Raw genomic sequence first — 14,022 nt, 5'->3', positions numbered from 1 at the left:
GCAGCATCACCCTCTCGGAAGTCAGCAGGGAGTGGAAACATAGGCAAACCCTCTCTCTTTTGAAGACTTCAGCAAGAGATCAAAGGCAGGTCTTTACCCTTGGGAAGTGTTTTTGCTACCTGGGCCTAGCTCCATGTGTGCTAGTTCTTTCCTGGGTTTGATCCAGCTGCTTTCCAGACTCATTTGAAGGTTTGTTCTCAGTGTGTTGTCTTTGCTACAGGTTTCTGTCATTTTCTGGAGAGTTCCCTTGTGCACTTGGCTTTGCACAATCCAGGTAGGGGTTGCTGGCTAGAAAAGTTGATGTGTTGATATTTGAGATGATGATAAAAAAACAAAATGAGGATTTCAATAAAAAAGCAACATTAAAATTTCTTCAGTTCTGTATCTACAGGTACCTTTTATATGATACAGTTGAGCAGATTAAGTGCTGTATTTCATAACATCATAAGCTCTCATAACCCGCAATCAGTAAAACATATCTGTGCTTTTTAAAGGTCCTTTTGTTCCTGTCTGCTTACTCTAGGTCATCTGGTACTAAAAATAAATTTAACTCACTTCATCTCAGTGGCATTGACCATCCAGTGTTTTACCACTGTAAGCTCTAAAACTGATTCCACCTGTTTGCAAGTGTAAATGTTTGATGCTGCTGAAGTTGTGTAGCCTTTGTACTGTGTTTTCCTTACTTGCTTTTGGTGGGAAGCGTGTTGGGCGTGATACGTAAACGTGTCTGTTGGATCAATATTTTATGTATCTAGTCTGTGGTATATAGAGGCTATAACTGAAAAGAAATGATTCAGAGTTGGAACATGTCCATAAAATGCTTTTGCAGAACAGATAGAGAATTGTGTAGAGGAACATTATTTGCCCAGTGCATTGGAGCATGGAGATGGATTTTGTTCTAGCTCGTGTCTTTTGTTTCTCTTTTGTGTTTGAAGTCTGAGGTGTGCAATATGAAACTGTCTGGCACCTAAACCAAACCTATACTTCTTAAGGTACAAAGAAGTTAATATTGCACATGAAGATCAATATTAGAAGGTTGGTGTTTGTGTGGGATCTTTATAGCATCATACAGTGATATTGTATGTTCATTTCAATAATAACAGCATCATAACAATCTCTAGGTGCTTTGTGGAGTTACTGTTCCCTCTGTTGTTCTACCACCAGATCAACTGCTAATGTGGTAAATACCAGAAAACAGTAAGATGTACGTGTGCTCTTGATGACTTTTACATGCTGGAAATGAAGAGAGTCTGATCTTATGATCAGTTATTCCTCCATAGATTGTGGTCATCTTCTGGCAAACTTCTCCAAGTATAGTCTGGCTTACCTTTTGGTGAACGTGCAGAACTGAAGACAGGAAAGATAATGGCATCTAATTTTTAGCTTACAGGTTTTTCTGAGCTTTGTTCTTCCGTAGTTGTTAGCTGAGCAGCTGTCACTTTCTTTTCTTTGACCTCAGCCTTTGAGAACTTGGTGCTTTGTTGTTCAGCCTTCATGCACTGTTCCTGTGCCTAGTGACTAAAGTCACAGTGTTTTGGAAAGAAGTACCAATAGAAATAATTCTGGCACTGTTTTTTTTTCCATTTCTTCCTTCATTGTGTGTAGAAAACTGTGGTTTTCTTTGGGACATTGATTATTTTCTACAGAATCCCCTGCCACGTGCACCTCTAGTGCTGTGAAGATGTCTAATTACAGTTTGGTGCTACAGTCTAAGAAAATTTATCTTCCTTTGTTGCTTGAAGGACTCTGACTTGTTGTCCTGATGTATCATGGGGCAACAACTGAGCTAATGAGTAAAGATATTTAAAAAAAAATAAGCCCCAAACATCAAACTTGCGGAATGGGCTACCTTAACTGTTAGTGATATACCTTATCTTTTGTTTTACTTTTAGTTTCTCTTCTACAACGGGTGGCAGAATTGGAAAAGGTCAATGCAGAATTTCTGCGCACAAAGCAGCAGCTTGAGCAAGAATTTAATCAAAAGAGAGCAAAATTTAAGGAGTTATACTTGGCTAAGGAAGGTAAGTTCTCAATTCTCTGAATTATTTTAATGTTCATAAAAATTAATCTTCAAATAATCCCTGTATGAAGAATAACCTTTGTAATGCTGCCCGCTATTCCCCGTTTGCCCATGCACACCACATGCATGCTTGCCTTTTTTTTCGGGGGGGGAGTAGGGATAGTTAGGATTTAAGGGGGGGTTTCTACTGGGATAGTCGACTGCATATCCAGTGTGGTTGGTGGGATAAGGCATTGTTGTTGTCTGATTTGCCAAAAATGGAAAAGTGACAGTAGTCTTTTAAACAGATATAATAAGAACATGAGAGACAAGCAGAGAGTAAAATTCAGTAGGTGGCTATTTAGCTTCCTGGAATGAATTTTTAGAATTAAATTTAAAGATTTGCCTGCATGGATAGCAGTCAGCAGAGCAACTTGATGTACACACAGAAACACCACTGCTGAGTTTTAATATTAACTTTCTGAAGTCATAGTGCTCGTTTGCTCTGAACAGCAGCTGACCGGGCAAGTGGAAAGACATAGTCTAGATGGTGTGCTGTTTGTACTTTGTGGCTGGCTTTTTTATGTAGCATTAATTTGTCTTAAATTTCCATCTGAGGTAGAATGTAAGCAGACAAACATTATAAAAGTTTCAATACCAGCCAAGGGCATCTATTTCAATAACAGTTTTTATTGGAAAATTTGAACCATATGAGCTCAAATATCCGATGAAGAATTGGAGAGTACAGATAGCTGCTGTTCTGAGAGCCAAATTGATTTATTTCTAATCCTGATGATTTTCCTGTCCTTAACATATGAAAGCAAAGCCAAAAAATAATGCATTAAGACTGCAGCTGGTTGTATAAGCTTATGAGAGCAGAAATACAACAGGCATAACAAAGATCAGATCATACAGACGGCCTATTTCTTTGTGTTTCTAGCAGCTGGGTGAAAGGAAATTTAAGATACAAGACACTGCTGGTGAGATCAGCAATAATTCTCATCTCTTTTTCAGAACAGAACAGTCAAAAAATAGAAAATAAAAATAAATTGTGACGGGCAGGGGAAAAAAAATAATCCAACTTCAAAATGTACTGAAGTGGAAGGATACCAGAGGAGAATATACAAGCAATTACTTTTTTTTTTTTCCCCAAAAAACCCCTTTTTTTCCCTCCCTGTTCTCCAAGACACTCTCCTAAATGTACAGTGGGACTGTGGCAGCCCATCCTCGATACTGTCATTTGAGAGCTAAGTAATATAAATGCTACAAGATCTTGTGGTTTTTCTTTTTACACAAGGACTAATGCCCTTTTGAGTACCTGAGTAGCTCTAGGTTTCGTATTCTCTATCAAGGGGTAAGGTGCTGGGCACCAGGATTGATTAAGCATTTTGGTACTGAGGGAAATGGATGCAGATAGCTTGCTGTTTGTTGTACGCTGGCCAGATGTTTCTGCTAAAAGCAATTGCCATTGAAATAGACTATGTGGGCATAAAATTGTATTTTGTGATAGTGCTTCTAGAATTAATTGTATAATACATATCTTCCAGAGCTTTTTGCTTCAGATTAACTGAAAACTCAGGAGGATAATGTGAAATTAGTTTAATTTCTGTTTATAGTTGCAACAATTAGAGAATGTTCCATTACATGTATCCCTTAGCTTAGTTTTAGCAAAGCTGTGGTAAAGAACGAATTAGGCTGCATAGTTTTCTCATATGGGCTTCAGGTAGTGGTCACAGTGTGTTTCTGTTCAAGAAATAAGTATTCTATCCAAATTCAGGGCTAAGTCAGTGCCAAAAATGAGGGAAGAACTGTCTTCCTGTCTGTTGTTCTTATCTTTTCCAAATTTGTTACCAGAATGAGTTAAATAATAATGGACTAATTAAAAGCGTAGTTCAGTTTCACCTGGTATATTGATTCATAGGTTATATCTAGAGTGTCTGCTTTGTGGTTGCATCCATGAGAAGGTACTTTTTAATAAAAGACAAGGGGAAGCAAAGTCAATAAGACTAAAGACACCTGCTAATGTTTGTTCAGTTGTTATGGATAGATGCTTTAATATCAGTGCTTCCTTCACTCCCTTGTTAGAGCACTGTTCTTTGCCATAGCAACTATGGATACTCTTCAAATAGAATTTATTAATCAAGCTAAATGTAAATAATACTTCTTTTCAGAGGACCTAAAGAGACAAAATGCAGTGCTGCAAGCAGCCCAAGATGATCTGGGACAATTGCGGACCCAGCTGATGGAAGCTCATGCTGAAATGGAGAACATCAAAGCTATAGCTACAGTATCTGAGAATACAAAGCAGGAAGCTATTGATGAGGTGAAGAGACAGTGGCAAGAAGAAGTAGCTTCCCTACAAGCTATTATGAAAGGTAACAACCAGGCTAGCTGCTGCTGCTAAGATCAGACACCTCTTTAGTATGCATTCGGTGATTTGTGCCTGCTCTTGCACAGAATATGGATAGCTGCTTTTCATGGCTTGGCAAAACTGGGCTATAGAAGTGACAGATGAAGCACAGTTCCTAAGTTTGTGAAAAGGAGCTTGGTGGTTCTTTTCTGTTAACATCGGGATAGAATTTGGAAGGAATCATGGCAATGGGAACTCCCACATATATGCAAAGCATTTTTGAGGGATTAGGAATGTGATACTTCATCCGTCCACGAAGATGAGTATAATGTATGTAATTTGACAAGTCTGAGAACAGCTTTAGGCTGACAACATGACTCTCTCTTCTCCTTCTGTGTGCACATAGTTCTGCTGTCAGACAGTTAAGTGTCCCTCCAGTAATATGACATGGAGTTTTCCCCAGGCTAGTGACTGAACATGCTGCTCTGTATCAGTCATGGGCCATTGTTTTTTCTTGATAGTTCTGAGTTATTATTTATGTTTGCACATTGCACAGCTGTTGATGTTTCTGAGACAAACTACGTGCAAAGAACAAAATGCAGGATGTAAACTGGGGACAGGCTGTTGCCATAACTGGCTGTTTTCTTAAAGGTTCACAAACAAGATCACCATATCCTGAGCCTACAGCCTGTTGGCTGTAGGCAGTTTTTCCATCACCTGATTATGCTTTTCTCCTAGAGAACACAAATCTTCATGTATATTGAGTACACAAATTTCTGTTTGTTTATGATCTACATAGATACAGGATCCTAGATCAAGACTCAGTTGTGCCAGCTGCTGTACATATGTAAACAAAGACAGCTCCTTACCTGAAGGGATAATATTAATTATAGGGAAATGAAAGCTATGTGAGAAGTTCTAGTTCTTTCACATTTTGGAGTGAATATGTAGGGTTTTGGTAGTTTGCTTGGATGACGTTGCTGGAGGTACGAAATGTGCTGCTAAATAAGACGTGAGACATCTACATTGTTTTGAAATTAGGAGTTACACAGTTTTGGAGGCTTGTTTGTTTGTTTTCTAGTGATGGTACAAATTGAGATGCAGTTCCTTTGAATCTTTTGCTTGTATAGTTTGTTTATGGGGCAAGACTCAAAGGGAAGAGAGAGGAAGGGAAAGTTCACTGTTGTCCTAATTTTGATCAATTATGATAAATTATTGACTGGTTGGAGATGGAGTTCCTAAAGCTATGTTTTTTAACTTACATTGAAAATAAGTTTTGAAAATACTGTTTTATAGAGACTGTTCGTGACTATGAGCTCCAGTATCATCACAGGTTAGAGCAAGAGCGAGCTCAGTGGAATCAATATCGAGAAAATGTGGAACGGGAAATAGCAGAGTTAAGACGGCGACTGTCTGAAGGTCAAGAGGAAGAAAACCTAGAAAATGAAATGAAAAAGGTATGTTGAAATCTAGCTTTTCAATTTCTCTTTCAAGATACACTTGTGGTGTTATGCATGAGTTCATTTCTATGCCCTGCTATAATTCCTCAGAAATACACATAGCCTTGTTCCGCCAGCTTTCAGCTCTTTGTTCATGAAAGTCATCATGACCTAATCCTGTGTTTGAACCTGTAAAGGTGGTGTATCTGATTATGTGGATTCAGTAAGAGGATTGCACCTGAGAAGATGGTAAAGTTTGGCCTTCAGCTTGTAAAAGCAGGAGGCCTTGTAAAGTCTCTTGTCATAATGTCAAATGAACTCAAGTAAAGCCCCCTTTAGATTTTTCTGGATTGATTGCAGATTTATAAAATTTCCTTTACACTCTTGCACCTCTGTTGCTTTTCTCAGATTTTATACACTTCTTTTTAGATATAGTGCCCATCGAAAACCTCAAAAGACTTTTGTCTTTCTTTAAGGTAAACCATGTTTGTGCAACGCAGTACTACTGGCTTCCTAGGAGATGCAGAATCTTGCTGTCACAAAACAACAGGCTCTAGATGATGAAAGATAGTTGCTGTGGAATTTGGAAAGATTTTGTTGTTGTTGTTCAAAGGTCTGTGACTTGGAGTTTCATAGAAGTAGATTGAGGTGCCTTGTGTTGAGTTTGGATTTTTTTGTTGGTTTTGAGTTTGAACTTTTGGTGTATTTTTGAGGCAGGAAGGAAATTGAAGCTGTCATAATAGATCAGTGTTTTGGAATCTTTGTTTATTGTAATATAAAAACTTGGATTTAAATGAATTTTCTCGGCAGGCTCACAGTAGTCTTCAAGGTATTCTAAGACAATTTAAATGGAATAAGTGATGCTATATTTAATAAAGGAGTAGACTAACATCTGATAATCTGCCACATCACGGAATTTCCTTGTTTCTGCATGCTGTCAGCAGAAGAAATGCACATTGAATGTCACAAACATTCCACATAATAAGTATTTTATCTATTTTTACTGTGTTGTAACAAGCAATCAGTATTAGCGTTGCAAATGGGATACTTTTTCTGAGACTTATAAAGAGGGTGGCAGAGCACTGGCACAGGCTGCCCAGGGAGACTGGAATCTCCTCTGGAGACACTCAAAACCTGCCTGGGCATGATCCTGTGCAACCTGCTGTGGGTGACCCTGCTCTGGCAGGGGGTTGGACTGGGTGGTCTCCGAAGGTCCCTTCCAACCCCTGCCAGTCTGGGATTCTGTGAAAGAGATTCTTGAATATTGCTAGTTGTAATTGCATAATTGGTGTTTGATATTCAGTGAGACTGCTCTTCGTGTAGTCCTGATTTATAAAAGTGGAAGTCAAAATCAAGCCTATTTGCCAGTGTTCTGGCTACAGAATTGCTGCCACTGGAATTTTTAAGACATCAGTTGTTTTTAAGAGAAGGTTTTAGCCCTATTAAGAGAAAGAAGACTTCCTTTGAAGCTAGAAGGAAGGTTCAAAATGGGATCAGTGTGGTGTGTCTTGTAGAAACAACCCAGAAGATGCAGAATTCATAGTGTAAAAGTCCTGGCAGTGCATTAGCAACAAACTGCCAGTAAGAATTTTCAGAAAACAATCTCTCTTGACCCAGAGAGTCTTTCCAATAATGAAACTCTCAGCACTTTTTGTTCTTCTTTTTAAATCTGAATGTACTGGTCATGTAGCAGTTGGAGTTGCAAGTTGCTCACAAGACAGAGCAGCTAACCTAAACTTCATGGCTTTACTATGTGCCAGTAGCATTTAAGTTTAGTATAGCAGATAAATAACATTTTCAACTATACTCCTTTTAAAAGGAAATAAATATCCCTTGTAATACTAAAGGAAAAGGTGATCAATTTATTAATCTGTGATTAATATGAGCTTGGAAAGCTTTATGGGCCTGTAAAGCAGAGGAACATGTGCTCTGTGTAATATGAGGGGGAAGGGTAAATCTGGTCTTCAGAGTGCAGCTTGAAATAATTGTTTAAACTGCTTTGCATGGGCTTTTTAATCTTTGTCATTGAACCTGTGAGGTTTTTTCTCAAGGAGACTAAGAATTAGATCAAAATTAGGAGGAGGACATTTATTTTACCTAAAACCAAACAAACAAATCCCAAGCCCCCCAAAAGCTGTGTTTGGCTAGCAAAATAATGAATATTCATACATCAGCTGTTAGTACAAAAGGAGGAATTTTCTTGATTGCTTGGGATGTGTTCTTTGAAGACTTGTGATCAATGCCTCCTGCAAAATAGTATTTCCAGCCAACAATGTTGTATTCATCCTCCGTGTTTATATGCTGCATTATAAGGTAGGATTTGTTTTATTTTTAGGCATAAATTTGGAAAGAGTTTTTTAAAAATATCTTCATCTTTTAGCCAGTTCTAAGGAATCTCCAAAAACCTCAAGGGAGTTAAAAAAAAAAAAAAAGGGGGGGGGGGGAAGAAAAAAAGTACTTTGTGCTTAAGTAGGTGCTGCACCAGCATATAATCTATCACGTTTCTTAAAACTAGCAGAAAACCATACCGTTGTCTGGTATTCTCAATGAGAGGTGAGGTGAGAAGAATGGGCAGAGCAGAGATAAGATTACAAGCCGTATGTTTCAGTCCGGGACACTAACCGTCTTGGCTGGATAGTATCTTGGTTCAGTTATGTTCAATTTGGCTATGAAATCCATTTTAAACAACAAAGAAAATCCATTGAATTTAATACTGCATTCACATAATTGCTAACGATTATACTTGTTGTCTGTATAGTTTTTCCTCTGACAAGATGAAGGGTAGATAACAAATGTTGCTCCAGATTCTGTAAACATCTCTTTAAATTCAAAGTTTATTTGGTTGTGCGTACAGTTTTGGTATGCGTGCTCTCAGACTTCCAGTTGCATGTTACTTATCCTGGTTTGGGAACGCTTAGAGAGGGTAGGTAATGTCTTGATAAGGATGCTGTTTTGAGCTGTATTTACTAGATGTGACTACATTGCGGGGGAATCTCCAAGTCTAGCCTGCGAACCTGGCGCTTGGCATTCTTGAGCATCCTCTTGTCGGGAAGAGTGTGTCTGGTGGAACACGTGCGTTTGTCTGGAAGCAGCTGTTTTGCTTATTCATGTGAATATATTTTGAGTTGCAAATTACCAAATCTCTGCAGAAAACTAATGTGTTCTGCAATGTTTATCATAAAGTGATGATTTCAAAGAAATCTGTGCTGAAAACTTTGTGTGTATTCTGTAAATCTCCCTTCTCAGCTCAAAAAAGATAACGTACCTTGTTCTGATGCTAAGTGTGCTCAACTAGTGATTCGGCTTTCAGAAAACATATTGGTGATTCATAAACATCTATCTATTTTCCTGTGCTTTGTAATACTAGATAGGTTTGGGGATGCTAAAAACAGTCTTGCCATAGCAGTGTGTGCTTCCCTGCAAGTTCTCTGCTCAGTAGTGACTGAGCTCCTGGTGGACAATGGCTTGGTGAGGGTTAGTCTTGCACTCTGGCAAAATTTGACTAATCCTTTTTATTCAAACCTCATTTTCCATTCAAGAAATGATCTGGTTTTCTGTTGGAGCTGTGATGAATATAAAGACTCTTCTTAGCACAGTTGTCTCAAACTGAGTAGCTGAAGTCTGCAGAACAGGTACTCTGCTTATAGAGAGAGCAAGAAAGGACAAATTCCCCGTTAGAAGTGTGCTTCTTGGTCAGAAGAGGGGAAATTGGAAGAGGAGAGTAATCTGATTTCTGTGACGGAGTTGGCCATAAAATCTGATAAACAGTAAGCTGCTTTCATTGGTAATGATAAAGAACAGTGGAATAGATTTAGATGAACTTTAAATGGTTTACTCCTACTTTAAAGAGAGATTCTCAAATTGTGTCTGTGTGTTTTCCGCTTGTCTTGTTTTTAAGGAACGAATTCAGGTACAGTAGTGCCTGAGGTTTCTCAAGCCAGGTTTGTTCTTCTGAAAATGTTGGTTGGAGGAAGAGTAAAGGCATGTTCCGGACTGCTGTAGCTGGCTGTCAGGCTAGCGATGTTGTGTGTGTTGACTGGGGTGCATTTTCAGCATGTTCTCTCTGGAGTCTTCTTCACACCGTGGTCTGTGGGTCCCTTGCAGCGTGTGCTTCACATGCGATGCTGGGGGAGCAGGCTTTGCTGCGGCCAGAGCGGCCGGGGTGCTTTGGTTTTGATTTAGGTGATGAATAAACAAGCTGATAATGTGTAAAACAGTGGTATTTGACAGTCAAGTTAGTTTGACAAAATATTAGGAGGAAGTAAATGTTTTCATGATCACACCTCTGGAAGAGTCTGAGTAACGTCTTTTAACACAGGAAACGTGATGCTGTGGTACCTCTTGCCGCTTGTGACCCTATCTTAATGTTGCATTTTTCAACCGGATAGATATTCTTATTTTATTAAAAGTTTGGGAACTTTAACTGCAATCTGTTGTCTTTACCTTCAAAAGAAGACCCAGTGACCATCAGTCATCCTGTTAGCATATGTAAGCTATGCTGAGTATTTAGCTCAGTATCACACTGACCTTTAATGGATCCTTCCCCCTCTTCCCCACCCCCTTTTTTATTTTTTAATGAAACATTTGCGATATGTTGCAACTGTAGTGCCAAACTTCAGCTCTGTTTACCAAGCAATAAAAGCTAGAGTCATTTTTCTGTCCTGTGGAATTTGATAGTTTTCTCTTCCCAGTTGGTTGCTGTTAAACAGGCTGCTTTTGCTTTCGGGGAACTTTCTGACTGTTTCTCTGAACAGGCAGGCTCCAACGTGGCTGCATTTATTGCTCTATATTCAGTGTTGAACCATGTGAAATCAGATTGGCGATGACATGTTCCTGCCGTTACATAAATAATTAGGAAAAAGCTTATTCAACAGTCTTAAAAGTGTTGGGCTATTGTTAGTCCATATAAGCTGGCTATAGGTAGCATTAAATGAATAGAACTGATACAATAAATGAAATATAAAGCAATCTTTGAAGTTGAACTCCTGCTCACATGTCTTTGAAAAACGGGACTGATGAGTTGCTGGCTGCAAGCGACGGGATATGTATGTACGTGTGACACTGTCACATGTTTCTGGTATTGAATTCGCTGCCTCATGTGATGTCCCTCGCTTTCCTCACAGATTTCATTTGTACTCTTTGGACAAGCAGACTAGTAGTGACAAAATGTAGCAGAAGGGAATGAAACATGAAGAAATTTGTTTTGTCTGTTGAAGTTTTTTTTAAACCTTTTTAGAGCCCAAAGGCCTGGTAGCATTTGGATAATTGACGGGTATTGCAAGATTATTTTATTTTGTCTATTAATTTTAAGTTTCTAAAACTTCAGTGGTTGAAAACATTGTCTCTTTTTCTTCCTGAAAGTCTTGCTCAGAATACAGTTGTCAATAAGCATACCAGAAACTGAAAGTCAAATGAGTACCCTCTAAGACCTGTGTTCTAGTCTTGATTTAAAACAATACATGAATGTTATTTTTTAGCGGCTGTCTGTGCTGATCAGGTTAGGAAAAGCGTCATGTTTCAAAACTTCAGCTTTGGGACACGGTTCTCTGCCTTCCCTCCCCTGCTGAATTCTCCAGTAGAAAACAGAGAGCAACTGAGCTTTCTGAGCTTTTATACGTAAACTCAACCCAAATTAGGCTGCTTAAATTCTTCATGGCTGGAAGAATTTTACTGTGGTGAATGTTTGAGTGTTCTGCTTGCTGTTGTAGAGTCTATGGGAGATGTACTTTCACTTGGAAAGTTTTTAGTGCATCCATGAATGAAAGACAGAGCATTTAAGAAATGGGGATATCAGGGCAACCCTTTGACATGTGCAATTCTGAATTTGAACACTGAACACTATTTCTCACTTTTAATTCTTTAAAACTTTAAATTTTTACCTGGCTCTTTTCCTCTTTTCCCCTTTTATCAGTCTTCTCATTCTGTTGTCCTGCTTTGATCTTTTCAGAACTACTTTTTGAAAAAAATCCCAGGGTTTTGGATAAATTGGCTGTATATCGTTTTGAAACATCTAGTAGAGTAATACCAAAATCTGATGCTACATCAGTAGTAGTTTAAACTTGAAAAATGGTCTTCCAAAAAAGAACAAAGCTATGCTATGCATTGCTGTACAGGTCCTTTTTCTTTTAGCTTTATGATTAAGCAAATGAAAGGTCAATAATTCACCATGCAGTTCTTGTGTTACACTTTTTTATATGAGCTATGTGGCAGCAAGTTGCAAGACAGTTAGACCTTTCATAACAGAAAAGTGTATGTATTTTGAAATACCTGACCCATAAATTTTGTATTGAGATTGTTAGATTTACTAACATTCTCTTGAAAAGCAGGTACTCATGGCCTAATCCACACATGGGTTTAAAATTTCGCTGCCTTCTGTGAATGGAATAATATCAGCCTGTTGTCATAGAGATGAGTGCTGAACTAAATAAATAGCAAAAAGACGAATATTGAAAGTGGAAGTTTAGTCAGCTATTTCTGTTGGCATAGAGCTTTTCTCCAAATGTCGCCAATAATGGAAACTGTTGTGGTGAAAACTATGATAATGTGTTATTCATAATTTGTTGCATTAACTACAGGCTCAGGAAGATGCTGAGAAGCTGCGTTCGGTCGTGATGCCTATGGAGAAGGAGATTGCAGCGCTAAAGGAGAAATTGGCAGGAGCTGAAGAAAAAATAAAAGAGTTAGAAGCATCAAAGGTGAAGTGGAGTTGTAACTGTATCCTAATTTATATCTTGCATCATGCTAGTTTGGTGCAGATAAGTCTCATTTTGTACGAGAGAAAAAGGCATATTGTGAAACTCTTCAAGCACGATATATCTTTTCTCATATAGCTCAAATAACTTATTTAGCCTATATACGTCTTCCTGTCTTTTTCTTTTGAGGGTTGGGTTACGTGTGTGTGTCATCTGTGCTTAGCTTACATTGCATGGCTGCAGCTCTATTAGAAATGAGAATGAAAAACCTGTAGAAAAATAGCTGCTTTGCACTACTCCGACAGACTGGCCTTCAGATTAATGTCATGCTTGCAGCTACAGAAAGATTTGCATTTGGCAGAGATCTTTTAATCTACTTCCACCCAGTATCTGCTATATTTCATTTTCTAATCCTAGGCATGAAACTGAGGCAATATCACCAGAATTTTTGTATCATAAACTCTAAGTAAACCTCAGATTCATAGAAAGGGATACTAGCCATTGCTGCCAAGAAATCAATGTAAGCGATTTACCCAGCGTTCCTGTATTCTGCAGAGTTTTCAGAACCCCTGTTGAACTTTCTCACCAGCTGAGAAGGGTAAATAATATCTACGTTGCTGTATGATAGTTGCATTTAATGTACTGTTTTATACATAAATGAAGATGTCTTCTGTAAGAAATACTGTATCTTGCAAGTCAAATAGGCTGAAATGGAAAAGTAACTTACCATTTGGATGTTTTTAAGACATAAAATAAATACCTTGTCCTCTGGATGACTTGCATTTTCATTTAAATAGATACTCATCACTTGCTGCTATGCTTTCTCTTTTTTATTTTTTCCTTTTAGTCCAACTTGGAGGTCTGTCTGAGATTTGGGAGAACAGTGTAATTCAATCTTAACAATTTTACTTGATAGAGAGTCCATGCTTGAGTGTTTTCCTTCTTCATAGTTTCTTTGTGAATTGCTTTATGGGTCAAATTTTTGAGACTGAAATGATCCTAGGAATAGTAGTTGTCTGTGTCGTTCTGCATTTTCTCTTGCTACAAGTAATACTTCCTTTTCATTGCCAGGCTGAATTTGGGAAAGATGAGGAAGTGTGAACCTTGTCTTGCTTTTCTCTTGCTTGCTTGCTCTCAAAACGCTTTTTTTTTTTCTTTTTTTCTTCTTCTTTTCTTAAGGGTAGTCTATAACTTTTCTCAGAACTTTTCTGTTGAATTTGGTTATAAAAATCATAGGTCGTTCTTGTCTCCCTCTTTCCTTACAGGCAAGGCCTGAGTAAAATTGTTAGTGTTTCAGGACTGGGAATTATGTTGGTTTCTCTGTCAGTCCTCTAAAATCTGAGCATGTTGATTCTACAGGATGAGTAAAACACAAGCACCCATCTCTTGGGGGGGGGGGGGGGGGAAGAACAATCACTTGATCCATGTTTCTAATTTATTGAGGAGTCGTTTTTAAAGAATTCTAGCTTTAGATGGTGGTTCTTACCAAAGAAAATAACGTAGGCCCTTAATTCTTACCTGTGGTCAATTCCAATTCATTCT

At 38.3% G+C, this 14,022-nt stretch overlaps 1 protein-coding gene across 1 annotated transcript in view; it reads left to right on the top strand.

The window, feature by feature from the left end:
- Positions 1–14,022, top strand: part of RABEP1 (rabaptin, RAB GTPase binding effector protein 1) — a 49,992-nt gene that overhangs the window by 17,116 nt on the left and 18,854 nt on the right. Inside the window, exons 2-5 of the mRNA XM_082493161.1 lie at positions 1,893–2,021; positions 4,171–4,374; positions 5,646–5,806; positions 12,364–12,483. Of these exons, the coding sequence (XP_082349287.1) occupies positions 1,893–2,021; positions 4,171–4,374; positions 5,646–5,806; positions 12,364–12,483 (614 nt within the window). The remainder of the gene's footprint in view (positions 1–1,892; positions 2,022–4,170; positions 4,375–5,645; positions 5,807–12,363; positions 12,484–14,022) is intronic.

This window comes from Vanellus vanellus, assembly GCF_965231255.1.
Source record: "Vanellus vanellus genome assembly, chromosome: 19".
NCBI classification, from domain to species: Eukaryota; Metazoa; Chordata; class Aves; order Charadriiformes; family Charadriidae; genus Vanellus; species Vanellus vanellus.
The sequence above is the reverse complement of the archived record's forward strand: the minus strand, read 5'-3'. Positions and strand labels throughout refer to the sequence as shown.